This window comes from Aspergillus thermomutatus, assembly GCF_002237265.1.
Source record: "Aspergillus thermomutatus strain HMR AF 39 chromosome Unknown NODE_29, whole genome shotgun sequence".
Lineage (NCBI taxonomy): Eukaryota > Fungi > Ascomycota > Eurotiomycetes > Eurotiales > Aspergillaceae > Aspergillus > Aspergillus thermomutatus.
In genome coordinates, this window is record NW_020798077.1 from 131,470 (window position 1) to 150,383 (window position 18,914).

An 18,914-nucleotide genomic window follows, 5' to 3' on the forward strand; every position below is an offset into this window, starting at 1 on the left:
GACTAGAAACACTCGATATGCCACTGGGTTGCTAATCTCTTGCATGATTGAACCTGTACTTATAGCATTTATGAAAGTTCTGCTTCTCAATTGCTAGAGCACTGTATAAATCCTACCACATACCTTTGACTTTATCGCCATGATCTCAACCTCATGGATCGAACCCGACACAACAACCCGCCCTGTCGCCGTGATAGGCGGCGGGGTTTTAGGGCGTCGACTATGTATGATGTGGGCAGCAGCAGGACATACTGTTCATCTGTACGAAAGAGCCCCCGAAGTCGCCAGCGCGGCATTAAAGTACATCAACGACGCCATGCCCCAACAGTCCACCAAACTCGGCACGAAACAAGGGAGTGTATTACTCTCGTCGTCTCTGGAGAACGCAGTTGAGAACGCTTGGATGGTAATCGAAGCCATCCCAGAGATCCTTCCCCTGAAAATTGAACTGTTCGGCCAACTGGACCAACTCACACCACCCGACTGTATTCTAGCCACCAACTCCTCCTCGTACAAATCCAGTGAGATGCTTCAGCACGTCTCTCGAAAATACCGCGTGTGTAACGGACACTACTACATGCCTCCGGACCAGAACTACCTCGAGATCATGACCTGCGGATACACGGACCCATCCATCATTGCGTTTCTGATGGAGCAGTCCTCCGCAGCGGGATTCGTTCCCATCCATGCCAAGGTGGAATCCACGGGGCTGATCTTCAATCGAATCTGGGCTGCAATCAAGCGAGAATCTCTCTTGGTCATGGCTGAAGGCGTGGGAACTGCGGAGGATATCGATCAACTGTTCAAGGGTTGGTTTCATGCTGAGGTTGGGCCGTGTGAGATGATGGATCGGGTGGGTTTGGATACGGTGTACAACATCGAGAAGCATTATGTGGAGGAGAGAGGGCTGGATGCGAGGCCTATCGAGTGGCTGAAGGAAAAGTACATGGATCGAGGGCTTCTTGGACGAAAGTCTGGGAGCGGATTGCTGGATGAAGAGAGCAACGGGATACACCAGAATGGCCACGCTCAGTAGACGATTTATATCACCCTTGTCTATCTTTTGCCCACAGTTCGAATCTATGACTAGTAATGATACAGTAGAGCAGTGATATATGACCGAGGACATGACTGAACTGAAACAACGAAAACTTTTCGAGCGGTAGTTCCAATGCAGTATCCTTTGGCGATATCTCGCGCAGCATCCAGCTGGTAATCCGCGAAGATGAAGTCCGGCCGACTAGTCTGCACTACATGTCTGAGGCCGCGGTACGTCTCCGGCCAGAACGAGTCCCGGAATTTCTTACCTTGTAGATAGTCCCGACGACACGGTAGCTCCGGTTGTCCCACCTGCTTAGTCGCACATATAATTTCTCGTCCTCGATGGCGGTGATGGCGCGACTGATACTGGTCGACAAAATGCTCGCGTCCTTTAGGTTGCAGCCATGGAAGAATCTGTCTGAGGAGACAGGGCTGTTAGCTGCAGGGGTATAATGACTCAGCCAGTAGGCTCTAAGCCCCTGTCTAATCCCTGACCATAATGCGACTATCCTTGAAGTGACCATCTAGACACCTTTTTGGCCTAGTGGTTTTTTCCTCTTCACATCGCTCCCCTGCATTATCGTCTTCGGCAACATCGCTCTTCTCGAGGTGCTGTTATGCCCATGTACGGCATATGTGCCACCATGATGTTGTCTGAGCTAATGATGCCAGCAGTGTAGGCGTTAGGATCGCGGGGCCTTGCCGTAGACCCGCTCCGCATCTTCCCAGTGATGGTCAAAGAGAGCGATGACCGCGTCGACCTCCAGCGGAAGAGCACAGATGATCGCAATGTTGAAGGCATGGCGATGAGTGGGCCATGCGAATGACATTGCTGACTATAACATGGGAAAGGGAAGTGGGATAGTCTCCTGGCGCACTTGGGACGAGGGGAAGTCATCCCTTCCTTTAGCACAGTCGACAAGGCTGAAGTAGATAGGCGACTAATCAGACCTCATCTAGCCTGGACCTCTTATGCGGTCTGTTAAGATAGACTGATATAGCCCCCTTGTACATATGGATGGTGCTGAACACTGCCTTTTCGACTAGGCTTGTAATTAGGGAGTTGCTCACTTTGGCAAATAGTGTAAAGGACATCATGATGGTTGGTGAGTAATCTTCCCTTCATTTGCGACTTCTGGGATCATACATCCATAGGCTTGCAGAATCTTCCTGAATAGCCTTGCTCTGGGTTTCGCGTGGCATACCAATGTTCTTAATATTTTCCATGTATGAATGCGGTATTTATAAGTCAAGGGATATTATAGACTTTACTATCAGAATGGTTGGATTCAAGCCATCATAGATAAAAAAGGTCATCTTTCAGCCTTAATGTAGAGTTGCATAACCAGCCTGCACCGGTCTCACAGTTAGGGCTGGGTTGTGTAATGCCTACTCCAGGGCGCAACCCCTAGGGTGGATGGACGGCGCCATAACAACATCGCTGCTGGGAAGGAGGGGAACCTCTCTCCTCTTCTTTTCTTAGTTACATTGTCTTAGTTAAGTGACGAGTACAATCATCTTTCTCTTCCATGAATAGCCTCAATTGAGGCAAACTGGTGTCCATCTCGGGCATGACTTATCGCTCGGGTTCCTCTCACCACGATGCGGCTTGACCTACTCCTCGGAGCTCGATGAAGTATCCTTCGTACAATATACTTGAAAGAAATTTCATAATCTATGTTATGGCTGTAGGTATTATAAAAAAGGCATTCAGGGGCACCTGCGTAGTTAATGAGTTATCAGATAAAAGACTACTAAAAGGGAAAGAGTTATGGACCCTTGAATGGGAAACACATGTATAAAATCTGCTAACTAGTGCTTTGCATGGTAACTACTAATGTACCTGTGTGTTGACCTTTTCATCTATATAGCATTATTTTATGTCCCTTGCTTAATGGGCCTGTTTCTAAGATGGCTAAGAATCTATGGGATTAGAGGGTGTTGTAAATGCAATTAACCATAAGTTATCTTTTTTTATTATACTAACTTCTAGCAAACACTAGTAGGTTTGAGATGGCTATAGGGTGTGTTAATTGAATGGCTTTAGCCGACTTGTTCTAGGCTAATGAATAGGTGACTACCATTAGTGGAATGCCAATCTTTTAAGTTATTTAGAATCACAGAGTCTTCCCCTCATCTGCTGGCCAGTTTGATAAGTTGCTAGAAGCTGGAAACCCCAACTTTTGACCAGCAGATTATCATGAAAGCCCCAGGCGGCAATAACCCGATCATCGGGTCTATATGTGTCATGATCTTCTAGCTCCCACTCCGCGCTAATCAAGCCCATTCCATTTGAAAACCGGAACTTCAAAAGGCTCACGTGCTCAAGATCAAAATTGATGGCCCTCAAGCGAGGCATACACCTCGCGGCGTAACCCAAAGAGATAAATAGTCGATGGAACTGCTCTTGCTCAAAAATGGGTCGGTCCATATATCCTTCTTCAACATCGCAAATTTCTGCCTCCCAGTCCTCGATCTCAGCAATCCTGGCTTCATCCTCTGGAGTAGGGCGGACGATCCATTCACCTGTTATATATTGAGAAACTTAGTGATTTGAGTGTATCTGCATATTGCATCTATAATACCCGTACAACACATAAAGAAAAGGTGAGGAAAATTTCTTACCTGAAGGAAGCCAGGGTTGAAATTGATTTAAAGTCAAAATTTCCAAATTGGGCCAGCATAAAGATGTGTTACCTGGCAGAGAATGATCTTTCTCGTCCAGAGGCCACAGAAAATCCAGAGAGATAGGAACTTGAACCAGTTTCAGCTCACGAAGGGAAAGACTTAGATCGCGCATTCTGATGGATAGGATATCAACGCTTGAGGATAGAACATTCAAGGCGGGCATGGTATCCTTCCAATTCCTCTCATCTTGGTTCTTGAAGTGAAAAGCCCTTAATGTAGGGGAGATATCTTTCAGGCCTTCAGGCACAGCTATAGGTGAATCAGTGAGGAATCCAAAGTGCTCTGAGGAACCAGAAAGCCTCATACCTTGACGGCGTTCCCTCATGTATTCCAGATGATCTGGTCTGATATACTCATCCAGGCTCAACCATAGTTCTGTGAGTGTCGGACAGTGCTGAGCAATCTGCATAGCTGCTCCAGCCCATATCTGATGATACCGTGGTGACCCTTATAGGGTCAAGAAATGATAGTTTATCAATACACGAAACATCGTGTAGCATTGATGCACCATTATTATGGAATCGCGCGCGATACACAGGAACAGACCGCGTGCGCCCATCTGTGTAGTCCCACCTATACAGTCCAGCTTCATCATCCTTGGCCTAGCTCACGTCCTAGGAGTACCGGATAGACAGAGAGACGATGACTCCTGTCCCATAACTCTAGCGTGCTGAATAGATTGATGACTGCTGATTGAAATGCAGTGTCATTTGCCTGTCGAACAGCGTTGTTGGTGCTATAACCTTCCTTTTTACGCGCCATCCAGTCTGGCAGATCAAAAGGGACAACAATATGGTACCACAGCTCACGAATCCATGCTCGTCGTGCGACTCCTGGCCCAGAAGTGAGTGCCTGGAATTGTTTAAGGCAAATCCCACGGTACTCCCCTTCCCCGTTGATTCCATCCTCACTGTAAACATTCAACGTGGAGTAGATGATCGGCTCAAATGCTGCCTGCCAGCGACGACAGACAGCTGTACATGCAACTAGGGAAGCGCCTGCATGTTTAAGATAGCCTGCGATCTCGCCTAGAAGTTCGAATGGGAGCGAGGCTGCCATATCTGTTGGGATGGGGGTGATTCATAGCAAGCTGGTTAACACAACACCCTGGACTCGAGTTCACAGGGGACAACCATTTAAGCTTAGCGCATAAAAACCTGAGGCATAAGCTGGAGCCGCCCACCCTGCGGTAAAATAGCACCACAGACACTGAGTATTTACCCCGAGTACGGAGTAGATCTAGATCAATACCTTGGAAGTCGCGGAAACGCCTGATTTGTGCAAACAGGCCACAGGTTGCCCTCAGTTTCGCTTTCTTGCGATGTGCTGTAATAAATATTAGCATGTATAGAATAGTTCTGAAGGTCCTGGTACATACGACCATAGGGTGTGGAAAACAGGGCTTCCCGTCCGCTCAGCCGTACTTAAGCCAGTATTATCAACGCGGCCAGAAGTTATATGCGCCCTTGAAGGCCTGCTGCTTTACGGGTGAGAGACGCTAAACCACAGGGTGAGTGCGGGTGAGTGAAGGTGAGCTGAGCGATGCTATCCAACAGCATGGGTGAGCGTCGGTGATCAGTGGGTGACAGAGTGATTCTGTGGTGACTGGACTCCCTGTAGCCCATTATTAGTACCTCCATGGCCAGCTTAAATACGAGGGCCCCCTCTCTGCTCAACCATTGTCTCCTTTCCTATCTACAAGCGGTTTTTTGTGATTTATTTTCTTTTAGTTTTTCCTTCTATCCTTCCACAGCATGTCACGTGACATGTTTTCAAATGATTTTGATCTGAGGAGAAAAGCGGAGGAGCTCCGCAAGTTTGCCGAATTAAGAGGGTTCACAACAGAGTACCAGGAAGAACAAAAAAGTAAACCAAACGAAATCAGTCATAAGAAAAGGGCTCCGGCTACCGATAAAAAATATGGCGATTCAGTGGCGTTTTGGAAAGTGTACAAATAAACGTTTATTTATTAACTTGCGCTTAGTTGCTGACGGCATATAGATGGATGCTTTCTCAAAATGAACCAGGTGATCGATATTTCACGAAGGAACAACCTGATCCCCCCGTTCAAATCTTGAAGCTGTATTCAGAGGCGTTTATTACTTTGCGCAAAGGAGACTTGCCTAGTCAGCAGACTGTCTGTTCTAACCTCTCTTGCTTTATCGCTGAATGGCAGCAAAAGACCTGCAGAAAACTGCCAGATACAGTGAAGAATGATCTTTATAATGTGAGTTACCCTAGACAAGTATGCTACGATATACTGCTAATTCCTTACATAGCATATCCGGAACGAACTTACTCAGAAGTATGGACTTGAGACCAAACATCGAGAGAAGTTTCCGGTGACTAGCAGGGATCTCGATATACTTCTTCGACATTTATTTAAAGATGATGACCATGATTACATACATGAGCGTGCCAGATTTCAAGATGCATTCTCGCTCTCGTTGTTCTCCGGTTCTGGTGCGAGAGCAGGTGCAATTGTTGAATCAAGTTCTTATAGAGGTACCAACGAGTGTCTCTACTATAAAGTTTGTCCCATCGCTCTACTTATCTGATAGTCCCATGCTAATTACTATATAGCATCTTTCCTTCAATCTACAATGGGATTCAAAAAATATAGAAGTCAAGTACTGGGTCACCATAGATCCAGAGTTCCTCAAAGGCCATCGCTACGATGATGAGGCTGTCATGTAAGATTTGTCTTCTCTATCCTTAAGGCTACACAGCTGATTGCGGCGATATAGTCCCAAAAACTGGATACCAGAGCAAGATATACTTGGAAGAAATTTCGTATTCTATGTTATGGCTGCAGGTATCGCAGACAAGGCATTCAGGGGCATCCACACAGCCGACGAGTTATTGGATAAAAGACCACCGAAAGGGAGAGAGTCATGGACCCTTGAATGGGAAGCGCACGTACAAAACCTACCAGTGCTTCGCATGGTGACTGCTGATGGACCACACCCCACCCGTGCGTTGACATTTTCATCAATACGGCACCATTTTACGTCGCTTGCGCAACGGGCCTGTTTCCGAGACCGGTTGAGAATCCACGGGATTAGAGGGGGCGTTGCAAATGCAATTGACCGTGAGTCATTTCCTCTATTATACCAACTTGCAGCAAACAGTAACAGGCTCGTAGCAAAGGCGTCTCAAGCGGCGAGAAGCCAAGCACTGGATCACCAGAACCCAGACACCTTCCTCAAGTATCAATCCAAATTTAAGCGTGTTGACGTCCAGGCCAGCTTCTGGAACCTAAAGCCAGACTATGAATGTCTGGAAATGGAAGAAAGTATGGCTCATCATCGCGACACTAATGTTCCGCAACGTCTTGACGCTGCTGCCACTGCGCAGGTTGAGAATGATGATGAAATGAAAGAGATCTACCACAGGATCGATGAGATTACTCAACAAATCGGAGGAAAGCCTGCTGAACACGAAGAATTAGCACTTGAGAGGGAAAAGCTCTACACAAAAGCAGCTAAGAAGCGCCGTGCCAAGAAGGTCGAGTTCATTGACAACTGGTGGAGATCTTCTTATGATGAATATATTGCAGGGAATGAGTTTGGTGAGCACGATCCAACGTGCCTCTTTACCATCTGCCGCAAGTATATGCCTGAGAGAGCTCGTTTACGCGACAACCTCTTCACCAAAGCCTCGATTGGTAGTGAGATTGGAAGACAATGTCTACACGATATGGTGAATATCTGCATCTACGACGAGAGAGTGGCATATTATCCTTGTGAATTGCCAATTGATGGGAGATGCCCAGTATGTTCCAGAGAAATGTCTAGGTTTGTTCAAACATCTTAAGTCTACCTACGGTAGCTAATTTTCGACAGTATTGATTTATCAAACCGGTCGAAGCACATTCTACAGTGCAGAAGGAAGTCCTTGAATGCCGCACCGTACCAGCAGCTCTATACGAACGGCAAGAGAGCTCATCGACGAGCGAAGAGATCTTTTCTTGAATGGTGCTACTTATGCGCCAAATGGCTCGATACAGAGGATGCTTGGACTGAGCACTGCCGATTCCATTTGGACCATCTACAACCTCGGTGTGGACTATTGAGATTCCGCTTTACATTGGTTGCGCCTGGATTCTGTCCTTTCTGCTTGGGTGACCAAACTAAATCCCCCGTGGAACGATTCCAACAATGGCGGGACAAGTCCACCCTCATCAACCACATTGATAATAAACATTTGGCTGGCAAAGGAAAGGATGAGGTTATTCAATGCCCTCATCCCTGCTGTGAGAGCAAATCATACAATGGTATCCTGCTGTTACAACGACATTTTTTTGACGCCCATTCTATTGAAGAACCTCGTCGAAACTGTGTATCTCGGAAGAGGAAGTGGGTTTGCGGTCTTGACGATTCGGAGATGCCAACTAAGAGACCAGCATTGAATGGAATCAGCGAAGAGCCTGTCGAGTCAAAGAGTCCCCCCTTATCTTAGCCTGTCACGGTGGGCATGAGAGCGCGATTAGCAGTCACACTTAAACACATATTACCTCCTTGTGGCCAATAGAGCCCTGACTACATTGTTCCAAGAGCAAACTCATCCAAGTAGCTATAACTCTACTTGATTACTGCGGTGACGTACAAATTTAGTTTGCTAAAGCGTATTACATATCAAGTGGCTAGGACGTCCGACATGAATGAACCATGTTTGGAGGCCAGGATTGATCCATGACCGATGGCAGGTAAAGTTGGGTGTATTCTGACAATCCGTGCTCTTATTAAGAGCAAAATAGCTTCGTTGGAAATTGTCACACGATGAACTGTCGAAATAGCTGATCCTTGTCAGAGAACTAGGTTTCGAATTCGCGCGTTATAGTACAGAAATATCCAACTGCCCCTGACCTTGCAGTGATCGGGAGAGCTTAAAGCTGCGGGATACGTATGCATTGGAGATATTTCGCGCAAAGCTGATGTTATCGAAGGTGGTGAAGCCTATTTCCCCTTGGCAGTTGCTTTTGGTCCAAGCTCTAAGTCCTAGTGGGCCATAATAATCCTGAAAATGTGTAAGTGCAAAGCACAGAGCTGGACAGCTACATGACTTACTGGATAAGAGTCTCTTCGTTGATCGCGAGAAGCCATCGCCGGAACGCAAGCTACAACAGTTGCGAACTTGCGATCAATGTCGGAACTTCATCTTCGGTTCTAGAAAAGCAAACTGACAACTGTTGAGTACACTTTTTCTTTATGGCAGTGCACAATGCAAGTACTTACATGTGGTGATACAGAGGGAGAACCCGGATTAATGGACCTTTGTGCACGCTGCTTCTGGCGCGGCCACATGCTAGTTGGTAGCTACTGGTAGCTATTGGTCCAGGAAGGCGGGCCCTTATATTTAGCACCGACCCTACCATAAGGATAACTTTCCATGAGTGCTAGATAGCATGGCGTTGTCTGAATCGCTGCTACGTCCGCTGTCCACAATCGGCGCGGTAGTACTTAGTAAAACAGAGGTAAATAAAGGACATCCGTCGTTTGATTGTACCAGTTGTTTGCCAATTCGCAATGCTACGAAATACTTTGAAGCTACTCCCCGTAGCATTATCCGCGGCTGCCTTGATATGTTTGGCCGTGGTCTTTGAGGGATGTAGACCTACTTCATCACCCCGAGATCTATTTTTCCTAGAGGTAAAGAATTGCCCAATGCATAAAGCTAATTACTGACGGAATGCAACCTTCAGATAGATTGGACAAGCTTGTTGCATCAGAGAATCGTCCGGTCCTTCAGTCTGTCCGACCAAGCATCCAATCTCTCAGACTCCGCCCACGAGGCATTAACCCACGCCAGCAGCAGTCTATCAGACCTGCGGAGCAATATCTGGTCAACCCTACCTGACTATTATGCAGTGGGGCTCTGGGGATATTGTAGCGGCGAGAAGGGTGCATCTAAGTATTCAAGTTGCTCCACGCCCACGTTGTCATTCTCATTTGACTTGGTGGCAATATTGGAGTCTAACGCACCAGGTGCGGTTTCGCTACTGCCGGAGGCGAGCAAGGCTGTGCTTCCTGGACTCTCGAAATCTTCCAGATTGGCCGTCGCAGCATATATCATTGGAATGGCCGCAACCACCCTGACTGTCGTGGCGGAGGCCTTTACAATCATGTTCAAGTGGGGCCCAGTGCCGACGCTCATATGCTCCCTTGTAAGCTAATTACCTAGGCGATGAAAAGGCAGAAGACTAACCTGCTGGCAGGTTGCCTCGATATCCACTGTCACTGCATCAATTACTGTGACGATCCTCTACAGCTTGATATCTGGAGGGATCCAAACCTTTCTAGGTGACATTGGGGTCCATTCTCACCTCGGGCCGCATATGCTGGCCGCAACGTGGCTAGGGAGCGCTTTTTCTTTGGGGGCTTCTCTTCTTTCTGTATTGGGCGCCTGCTGCCTGTGCTTTTGACAGGCGATACTGTGCATGCGACCTACCCGTGTCTTCCGATTCTTGGATTATGTAGGGGCAGGATACTGTAGTACCGAAGAGAGGAAGAGATGGTGATCACATGAACTTGATCACCTAGTCCTCTAGGGAAGGTCTTTGGTCTGGTAGGAGAGAGTTTTGATAGTATTAGCAACCGATCCCTCTAACCATGCTTATTATCTCTGCCTATCGGGGCCGTGATTTTCAACCTCCCAGCCAGTGATTTTAGGGTTATTCTTTGTAAGATCTGGATCATAGCGTCCGAGCATGGCTCTATAGTATTACTCCCTTACTTTTTCCTGTACAGCCGTAGACTTATTGTTCGACATTACATGCCTGTAAACCTTCGAATGGTTATATCTTACTGTCGGAAAAAGAAATTCCTCACCCAGATTGAACGCAAATGACGGTTAGGTCCAACCTAGTGGTAATAGTTTTGAGACCAGGAGGCCAACCCGTAATGACATCACAACGAAGTGGACTTATGGTGAAAGAGGCGCATTGTGCTAGTCTTTCTATGCTGTCGTAACTCACAAGGCCTATAGAATGAACATGATAGCTCAGACATGGCCAATTTTGAGGACGAATAGCCATTTCCTACTCTAGGCATTTCTTAATTGAACAACACACTGCTCCAATTATTGTGCGCTTCAAAGCCATGGAATAAAGGCCATGGATGAGCCAATACATAAGGTCGATCCTGCAGAATTCAAATGCCCGCCCTCTCGCGACCAGCGGCGCATTCCGCCGTTATCTAAGAGGTAACTCTGTCACAAACTGACACATTTATAGAACTAAGCTCGGATGCATTAGATGTATCATAAAAGAGAAACACAGGTGAGATGGGAGGTGAGACTCACTGGATCTGCCACATGGATTATGATGGATCCTGTTCTGATAAACATGCTACTCTTAGCATTGCAGTTCCTGAGAGCTGGAGCCAGTAGTTCCAACATCTCATCAGTATGAACACATTGTGGCGTGGAAGCCTGTAAGCCACATCAGGGTATCATCCTGACAGTGAAATTAGTACCTACCATGTTTTGCAGGTAGATTGCAGTTCGTTGCAGTGTTGCTACGTTGCTGCATCCTTCTGGGTACATATGTTGGAAGCCGTGTCCCTCTAGGAAGGACATGATCGTCTTGAGGTGGGACCCGTTGATATTTGCATCTGCAGGTTTGCATAATATCTGAGGCTATTCTTGCTATCAGCCTGTGGCTGCACATTTAAGGTCGTGCATAGGTACATACTGTTTCTGTGCGCAGTGATGTTGTAAACGCCAGTATATAATTTACTATGGTCGAAATGGACAACATGTTGATGGTTAAACTTGCAGGTATGGTTCAGAATCTGAGAATCAAGGACCTCTAGGGTGTCCTAAGCCTCTGCTATACATCTATATATCATATTTTTTCATTATAATATAAAATAGCCTTTGATTGCCCCGCAACGAATTCGAGACAGCCGTAAAGAGCCACGCCAGATTTGGCGCGACTTGTTGAGTGGGACTCGTCACGGTCCTTGTGTTGAACTTAAAAAAATCAGATACCACTACCGCAGATCCCTACCACTGCAGAACATACAGAAACAGAAGTAGTTTAAACTAAGATACATTCTAGTCCTAGGATGGGAAATATTGTCTATAGTATGTGGAGCATTGCAGTGACGCGGGAAGGAGAAGCTCAGGATGCAAGCTGATATCCTACCTTTTGCTACCATATGTGTTATATACTCTTTCTTTGAAGACGAACATACTATGTTTCGTGCGAAATAGTCTTGATTTCCATCTTGAAAGAAGCCCAATGTCATACATAGACTATATAGCTTTGTGGAATAGTGGCGAGAGTGCACAGAAGAACGAGAGAACACACTACCCTTTCATCAGAGTCGTGCCTGAACAATTGCAACTCTATGAAGAACCAAAAATGGCATATGGACATTGCTAGTTGAGTCCACATGATTGCATAGTCACTGATAGAATGGACCTTAAATACAGCGCTCATTATATCAAGGCGAGCTGAAATCGTAGGCGAGCAGGAAATCTGCGGGAATTGGGCTGTTGCCATTCAATACCTGGATAGTTGAATGCCCATTGTGGACCCCGGAAAGCTCTTTCGTCTCGCATGACGCTCTCTCCAATGGTTTGTGCAACGAGGGAAGCTCATCCTGTCCGTCATCCTCTCCCAAAACCGCCTTGATGCGAGCCACCACCTGGTCCATGTCTGTGCCTTGCATTGGGCCTTCATGGGCCAAGATGCTGCGTACGCTGCCGCTCAGAAGCTGGAAAACTTCAATAGCGTCTGGATACTGACTTGCTATCCCCTCCAAGAAAGCAATGAGATAACTATCACTCATACGAGTGTCATTCCTGTAGAGAGTTTAGTCTCCAGACGATGAAAGCAAGTAACCATACATACAAGTGCGATTCCAGTTGTTTGCTACCAACGAGAAGCACTCCAAAAGATAGCTTCGATGCTGCTAAGAGCCAACGTTTTGCACGTCGATTCTCCTTAAGGTATTAGCGCCGACGGTTGCACCGCACCTCACTCTTCACATCATCCCAATCTGCGTAGATACGTCTCATCGTGCTTTCGGTCACTGAAAAAGTTCTGTTCTGAGCAGGAGCGTGTGTTTGTCCTGCGTTCTGTAATTTGGGAGAATTCTCCGAATGTATGGACTCAGTAAATCCCATGTAACGCATAAGCCTTATCAGACGGAACCGGACTCTCTGGGCCATTGCCAACAGCTCCAGATCGCAAACATCCGTTGAAGGGCACGGATCGTAGTCGACAACAGTGCCCACTGTCCCATGAAAGAGAAATCCGTGCTTTTGCCAAAAAGGTAAATAGATTTGGAGAAATGCGGGAGAACAATGATGGATGAGTTCCGACTGACGAGGGATCAGGCTCTGAACCTGTCCTGGCGGCCGCAAGCAAGGTCGTTTCGCTCTCACAACCATCTCTAAGTGGTGGTTAACAAGCCCTTCCAGGTGACCTGCTGAGGGTTTCTGCATAATTAAAGTTCAATTGCTGTTGTCTTTGAACGTGTAGGCAAAGGAATATGGGATCGGAATCTCATCTTCCCCAACTAGAACAGGAGAGAGTTCGATCATTTATTACAGCACAGGGAATTTGCATTTTGCCCACACATCTTAATTCGGGTCGACATGATTGAAAGCTTTCCTAGTCCACAGAATTCTGCGTTTGTGAATGCCGCGCCGATTTTGGAGTGCGCCAGATTTCGAGATTGAAATAGCTCAGTAGAGACTTCATCCAATCAGCGCTTTCGCGTTCGAGACGCAAAGGAATTTGGAGAAGGCGAAAGATTCTGTATGAACGATCTCTTGCAGACAATTCCGTCATACATAATTCAGACCGGGGTACGGTTATCATGGGCAATAACTTGAGCGTTGATGTAAAGCATTGCGAAAATGATCCTGTCTCAGGATCCCAGCTGCATCCACCGGCTCCCAACTGAGATTCTAATCATCATAGTCAGAGAACTTTCATTACTCGACTCTGTCGAGTCCCTCTCACTTGTCAACCAAAGGCTTCGCATGATTTGCAGCCCATATCTTTTCCAGAAGCTGAAAATCCCATTCTCCCTCGCTGGCCTAGAGCGCTTGCGTCACATCTCCTCGTCACACCTAGCAGCACATGTGAGGACTCTTCGCTACGAACCCACGGAGCTTATTGAGCCACGTTAGTCGTCTGCAAGCTATTTTCATTCTCTAACTGACGTCCCCAGTCGTTCAGCATCACGACTACTTCCGCAATTGTGTCTATACTCCTTCCGAGTACGCTCGTGATCGAAGAGATGCTTACTGGAACTCTTATGGCACCCGTATCTCCTACACGACGATACAAAACTACTTTAGTCGCCTAGCGGACGAGCAACAACGAATACTCGAAAGGGGAAGAGACTTAGTCACCTTTCAGACGTGTTTGCCACGTCTAGTCAACTTGAAATCTATCCAACTACATTTCGTTGAAGGGATAAAGGAGCCGTTCCGTTGGTTTGCTGGCCGTGTTTTTGTGGACTGGAAGGATTCCTTTCCGGACCGTTTCAAGTCCATCCTTCACGCAATGATCCGAGCTAAGGACAACGGCGTCGCAATCCGTACCTTCCAAATCTCAGGATTCTATTCAAGGTTGTTGGTATCCAACTCTGAGCTTCCCAGTTTAGCTTCGGACGCTTTGAGCAGCGTTGAAGACCTGCAGCTTATCGACAGCCCGAGCATGCTGGAATTCATGTCCTACGTACATTTACCCTCTTTGCAGAGATTCGCTCTGGAAAGCTGTTGGCTCTGGATACCAGAACTTGAACAATTCATCTTCGCTCATGCAGGGACCCTTCGGGTTTTGCATTTACAGGACACATGGATTCAGTCCGAGACGATTCATGATTGGGGTATATCATTAAGCTTGGGGAACACCAAAACCATAGTCGAGGGGTTATCTAAGGTCCGCGCTGGAAAGGTCTTAAGCCAACTCACTATTAATCAGGAAGCAGTGAATCGGTACGAATATCAGGAGATCTTTGACAGTGTATTTACTAAATAGAAATTGGACCAAATGCTTGACGGTGGTGTTGGCCCCGACGAGCTCTCGGTTACTCAATCAAAGTACCCCACTGTCGGAACATATTCACTCTTGCTACTATGGCCATGCCAATCATTGGCATTGCCTATGGCCTGAGTATGCGCTACTCATGTATTAGGACTAGCAACTGATGACATAATCTCACGCTTAGCAGCGTCTGGGATTCAGGGGCATCCTGAACCGACGCTGATACGAAGAAAGAACATCGATCTATCTATCTATCTACATGAATCAATTGACTTTTGCTTTACGAGCATACACACTGTCCACTTAACTGTGTACACAGTACCTAGCTGGTGATACCAACACCCACTGATTTCTTACGATCAGGTACAGCTCATTGAATAGCGTTACAGGCTGGTCCGTGAGTATGACAGTAGAGTATCCAGCGTCCGTTTTCATACTTTGAGATCTCCAGGTGGCTTTTGCCTTTCTCGTTGAGCCTTTTGGTAGGCAAGCCAATCTCAAGTAGCGGTGTTGCCGTGAAGGTTAATCTATGGGGAATAGTATCAATAGTTCCTAGTTTCGTCTTCATTTGTTGGCGTGGCAGACGTCCCAAAACCATGATAAGGTGCAGTGTGCAAAGCAGGGCAATAAATTTACCAACTCTATTGATGAGCGTTGTCGTTTGCCGTTCTCGTATGTACAATGTTGGTAGTAAACTGGCATAGTAATGATAACCAATCAACCCAAAGATACCATTAAACTTTGGACCAATACGTCCGCGCCCTTTAAGGCCATGATTAGAGTATATCTGCACGCCATTTTTGAAGCGGCAAGGTCGCTCCCCGTAAAACTATTCTCCGTACTGCTATCTTGTGGACTATCTTTTGGAAGGAGAGACAACACAACGAGCAAGAAACAAGTGCATTCTCCAAGAACCTATTTTTTGCCTTGGCCACCTGAGAGAAGCGGCGCTTTCCTTTTTGTACTCCCGTTTTCTAACTTTCGGTGACCACGGGGCGTCTTTAGTGGGCCATTAAACACCCTTCTCGTCCTACGGCTATATAAAACGTTCTCAGCATCCCTAGACTAAACAACGGAAAAGTTTCTCGTGCAATGCAGTCGATCGTGGTATATTACGCATCTGCTATTGCAGCAATTGCTGCACTATTCATATTGAAACGAGTCTTTCACGCTGTCTCTAATCTCTTCTTTTTCCATATACGCCCCTGGTGCCTCGTTTTGGAGTATGCGTATGCAAGCTTACGGCTTTTTGGCATAAAGCTGGTGCTTCGATATCAACTCGTCTTTCCCTTCGCGTACTTTGCGGGCACCGCGGTCTGCAATACCGTGGGTGTGCACTCCATCTCCGAAGCAGGCGTGCGTGCCGCCCAAATCTCGATGATAACTCTTCTGTTGCTCTGCTGGACCGGAGATCACGAGATTGGGGCTTTTATTCTGGGCATAGAGCTTGCAACGTATCATTTCATCCACCGAATCGCTGCTTTTGTGGCAGTCATTGAAGCAGCCATCCATGTTGTCATTGCAGCTCAACAGACCCATTTCTCTGCTTCCGACTCTTCTCAATTTTACGGTCTGCTTGTAGGCTCGACCCTCTCTAACCATTTTTGATTATGGACTAAGTCTCGCAGGCTGGCTGTATGTTTCTGTCACTGTTTTTCCTTCCGTTGGTTAAGCGGCGTATATATGAGCTTTTTTTAAGGACTCATCAAGGATGCGCCATCTTTGCGCTATATGCGATTTGGAAACATGTCTCATCTTCACAGAGCAAACGCTGGGTGCTCCTTCTGGCAATACTATCTGCCGTGACTGGTGCACTACAGTTCATCCGTATCATGTACCGCAACATCCCACATCGGAGATCCGTGAAATTCCTAACAGAGAATTGTGGAGCTGATGCGCTCCGGCTGAATTTGTCTTTACCGCGCCCTTGGAGAATTCGCGCTGGACAACGCGTCTATGTCAGTATACCAAGAGTAGGGTTACTATACATGTTCCAGCCGCATCCATTCACGATTGCCTGGTGGGAGGACGACGGAAACGGCAGCATGTTTTCAATCACGTTAATTGTTCGAGCTCGATCCGGCTTTACTAAAAAGCTTCTTGATCATATCGAATCTGGCTGCGAAGGCTGGGCCTGGATTGACGGACCCTATGGACCCTCGTCTGCCTCCACCTTTGGCTATTCTCCCGAGGTCGGAGATTATGGCCACATAATTATGGTGGCGACAGGTATGGGCATCGTTGCTCAGCTTCCCTATATCAAGGAACTTTTAGATGGGCAACGCCAAGGTCAGGTACGAACACGAAGAATATCACTCGTTTGGCGACTCGAGCAGGAGGGCGACTATGAACTGGCTCGTGACCTGCTACAAGCTCTTGTTAAGCATGATGACAGTTATGTAAGTAGTTCCTATGGCCCCGACTGGACAGAGACTGTCTCCGTCCCTGCTCACGCGCATTCCACAACACTCCTGACCCTCAAGTTCCTGATTTTGTTTTAGAGCACCTCGAGGCTAACGATCAAGTCAGATGCTCAAAGTCACGGTTTATAACAAGATGGGATCTCCATCAGAGGCCCCAGGAGCAGTGGGTCATCATGATCTTATCGCTGTATATGGTGGGGACGTTAATTGGGAAGATGAACTGTCGGTTGAACTAGAAAAGCAAATTGGTACTCTCCTCGTCACAGGTATTGCTGCCCACGGCATTTGATCAATATTTTCGCTGTTAACTGACACAGTGCATCTATAAGTTTCTGCTCGGCATTCCGTCAGAGATATCATGAGGAGCATTGTGAATAGGTACGTGCAACGGAGGGTAGAGCTCTACGAACTAGAATTCCAGCCGTGGGAGAAGAGCCGTGATTGTTTATCTTTATTTTAGCTACATAGAGACCAGGAAAGGTTGACTGCGTATACATAGCATCCAGTCAATATATTTTAGCAGCGACTGTCTTCTCGTGTCTCTCAATTAGCTCAAGTAATATTGAACAATAGACTTGCATAAGAACCCACAGGACTAAGTTTAGACAATATAAACAAAACAAGAATGCGACCTAAGCGGTTGCGAGGACCCTCCTGCCAGTAAGGAAATCTAGGCTAAGATGGCTGAGCAGAATTGATGAAGCTCTAACTCTTTCCCTGCTTCAATCTTTTTCACAATTTCCTCAACTTTTGCAATCGGATAACACCATCGCAGTTCACTATTCTTCCAATGAACCACCCCTCTAGCGAAATCTTCTTGGTCGGTGAGTTTGTGTACGGTTCTCATCTGCTCTTCCTCCCCATATACGCCTTTAGCTTTAATGCATGCCCGACACAATGTGTGAATGCAGATTTCTCGTTTGGCGGGGAGAAAATATGAGAAAGTAGTCACTAGGCTTCCGCCAGGGTCACTGTAAATCGCTTTCGTACACACGTTCTTGTAGCGATAACGATCCTTATGGACGACACAGGTCCAAGTCACGTTGCACTTCATGTCGACACGAGACAAATCGGGCTTTTCCTATTATCGTTAGTCGCCTAACCGGAAGGGACGTCTATGTATACTGCGTACCTTTCGAAATCTTGGGCAAAGAGATTCAGGTGGCAACAGGACGACCCAGATACCTGCCGCTGCTCCCATATTCGTTAATATATAGGCCTGTGACGACTAATAACCGAGCGTCTAACAATGTTGGAGTCCCTTCGAAAAAAGATATGGAAAGGATCTGCAATTGCAGGGCTGCTCAACCTCGATACGGGTGGGGCTGAAGCTCCATCAACGCCGATAAAGTCGGCTGCGGAAGACGCGCCGAAAATGGCGTGGCAACCTGCACTCAACTGGAGTGGGTGATCCGTACTGGTATTGGGCGGATGCCTGTCTCCTATCCTCCCAGTAAGCAGATCTCTCCGTAGGGGGCATTGACTCCATCTGGATACGTAGGTCCGCACGGAGCTTCTGGTCCAAACGGAGCCCTCACTCCATAGGGAGGATTGACTTCAGCTGGATAGCTAGGTCCGCACGGAGCTTCTGGTCCAAACGGAGCCCTCGCTCCATAGGGAGGATTGACTCCATCTGGATACGTAGGTCCGCACGGAGCTTCTGGTCCAAACGGAGCCCTCACTCCATAGGGAGGATTGACTTCAGCTGGATAGCTAGGTCCGCACGGAGCTTCTGGTCCAAACGGAGCCCG

General features: G+C 47.1%; 4 protein-coding genes across 4 annotated transcripts; 2 read left to right on the forward strand and 2 right to left on the reverse strand.

Annotated features, from left to right (window-relative positions):
• Positions 1–139: 139 nt before the first annotated feature.
• Positions 140–1,036, forward strand: CDV56_108895 (3-hydroxyacyl-CoA dehydrogenase family protein; the record flags this gene model as incomplete). The annotated part of the gene is made up of 1 exon (XM_026762514.1): positions 140–1,036. One exon carries the CDS (start codon positions 140–142, stop codon positions 1,034–1,036), a length of 897 nt encoding a protein of 298 aa, XP_026617108.1.
• Positions 1,037–9,591: 8,555 nt separating this feature from the next.
• CDV56_109025 (uncharacterized protein) lies at positions 9,592–9,855 on the reverse strand (the record flags this gene model as incomplete). Its single annotated transcript, XM_026762644.1, has 1 exon — positions 9,592–9,855. One exon carries the CDS (start codon positions 9,853–9,855, stop codon positions 9,592–9,594), a length of 264 nt encoding a protein of 87 aa, XP_026617109.1.
• A 2,324-nt stretch (positions 9,856–12,179) lies between these two features.
• CDV56_109063 (uncharacterized protein) lies at positions 12,180–12,756 on the reverse strand (the record flags this gene model as incomplete). Its single annotated transcript, XM_026762682.1, has 3 exons — positions 12,180–12,540; positions 12,590–12,650; positions 12,702–12,756. 3 exons carry the CDS (start codon positions 12,754–12,756, stop codon positions 12,180–12,182), a joined length of 477 nt encoding a protein of 158 aa, XP_026617110.1.
• An 846-nt stretch (positions 12,757–13,602) lies between these two features.
• Positions 13,603–17,452, forward strand: CDV56_109081 (NADPH oxidase family protein; the record flags this gene model as incomplete). Its single annotated transcript, XM_026762700.1, has 5 exons — positions 13,603–13,873; positions 13,920–14,431; positions 16,001–16,318; positions 16,504–17,139; positions 17,270–17,452. The coding sequence occupies 5 exons, from the start codon at positions 13,603–13,605 to the stop codon at positions 17,450–17,452; spliced, it is 1,920 nt and encodes a 639-aa protein (XP_026617111.1).
• Positions 17,453–18,914: the final 1,462 nt, after the last annotated feature.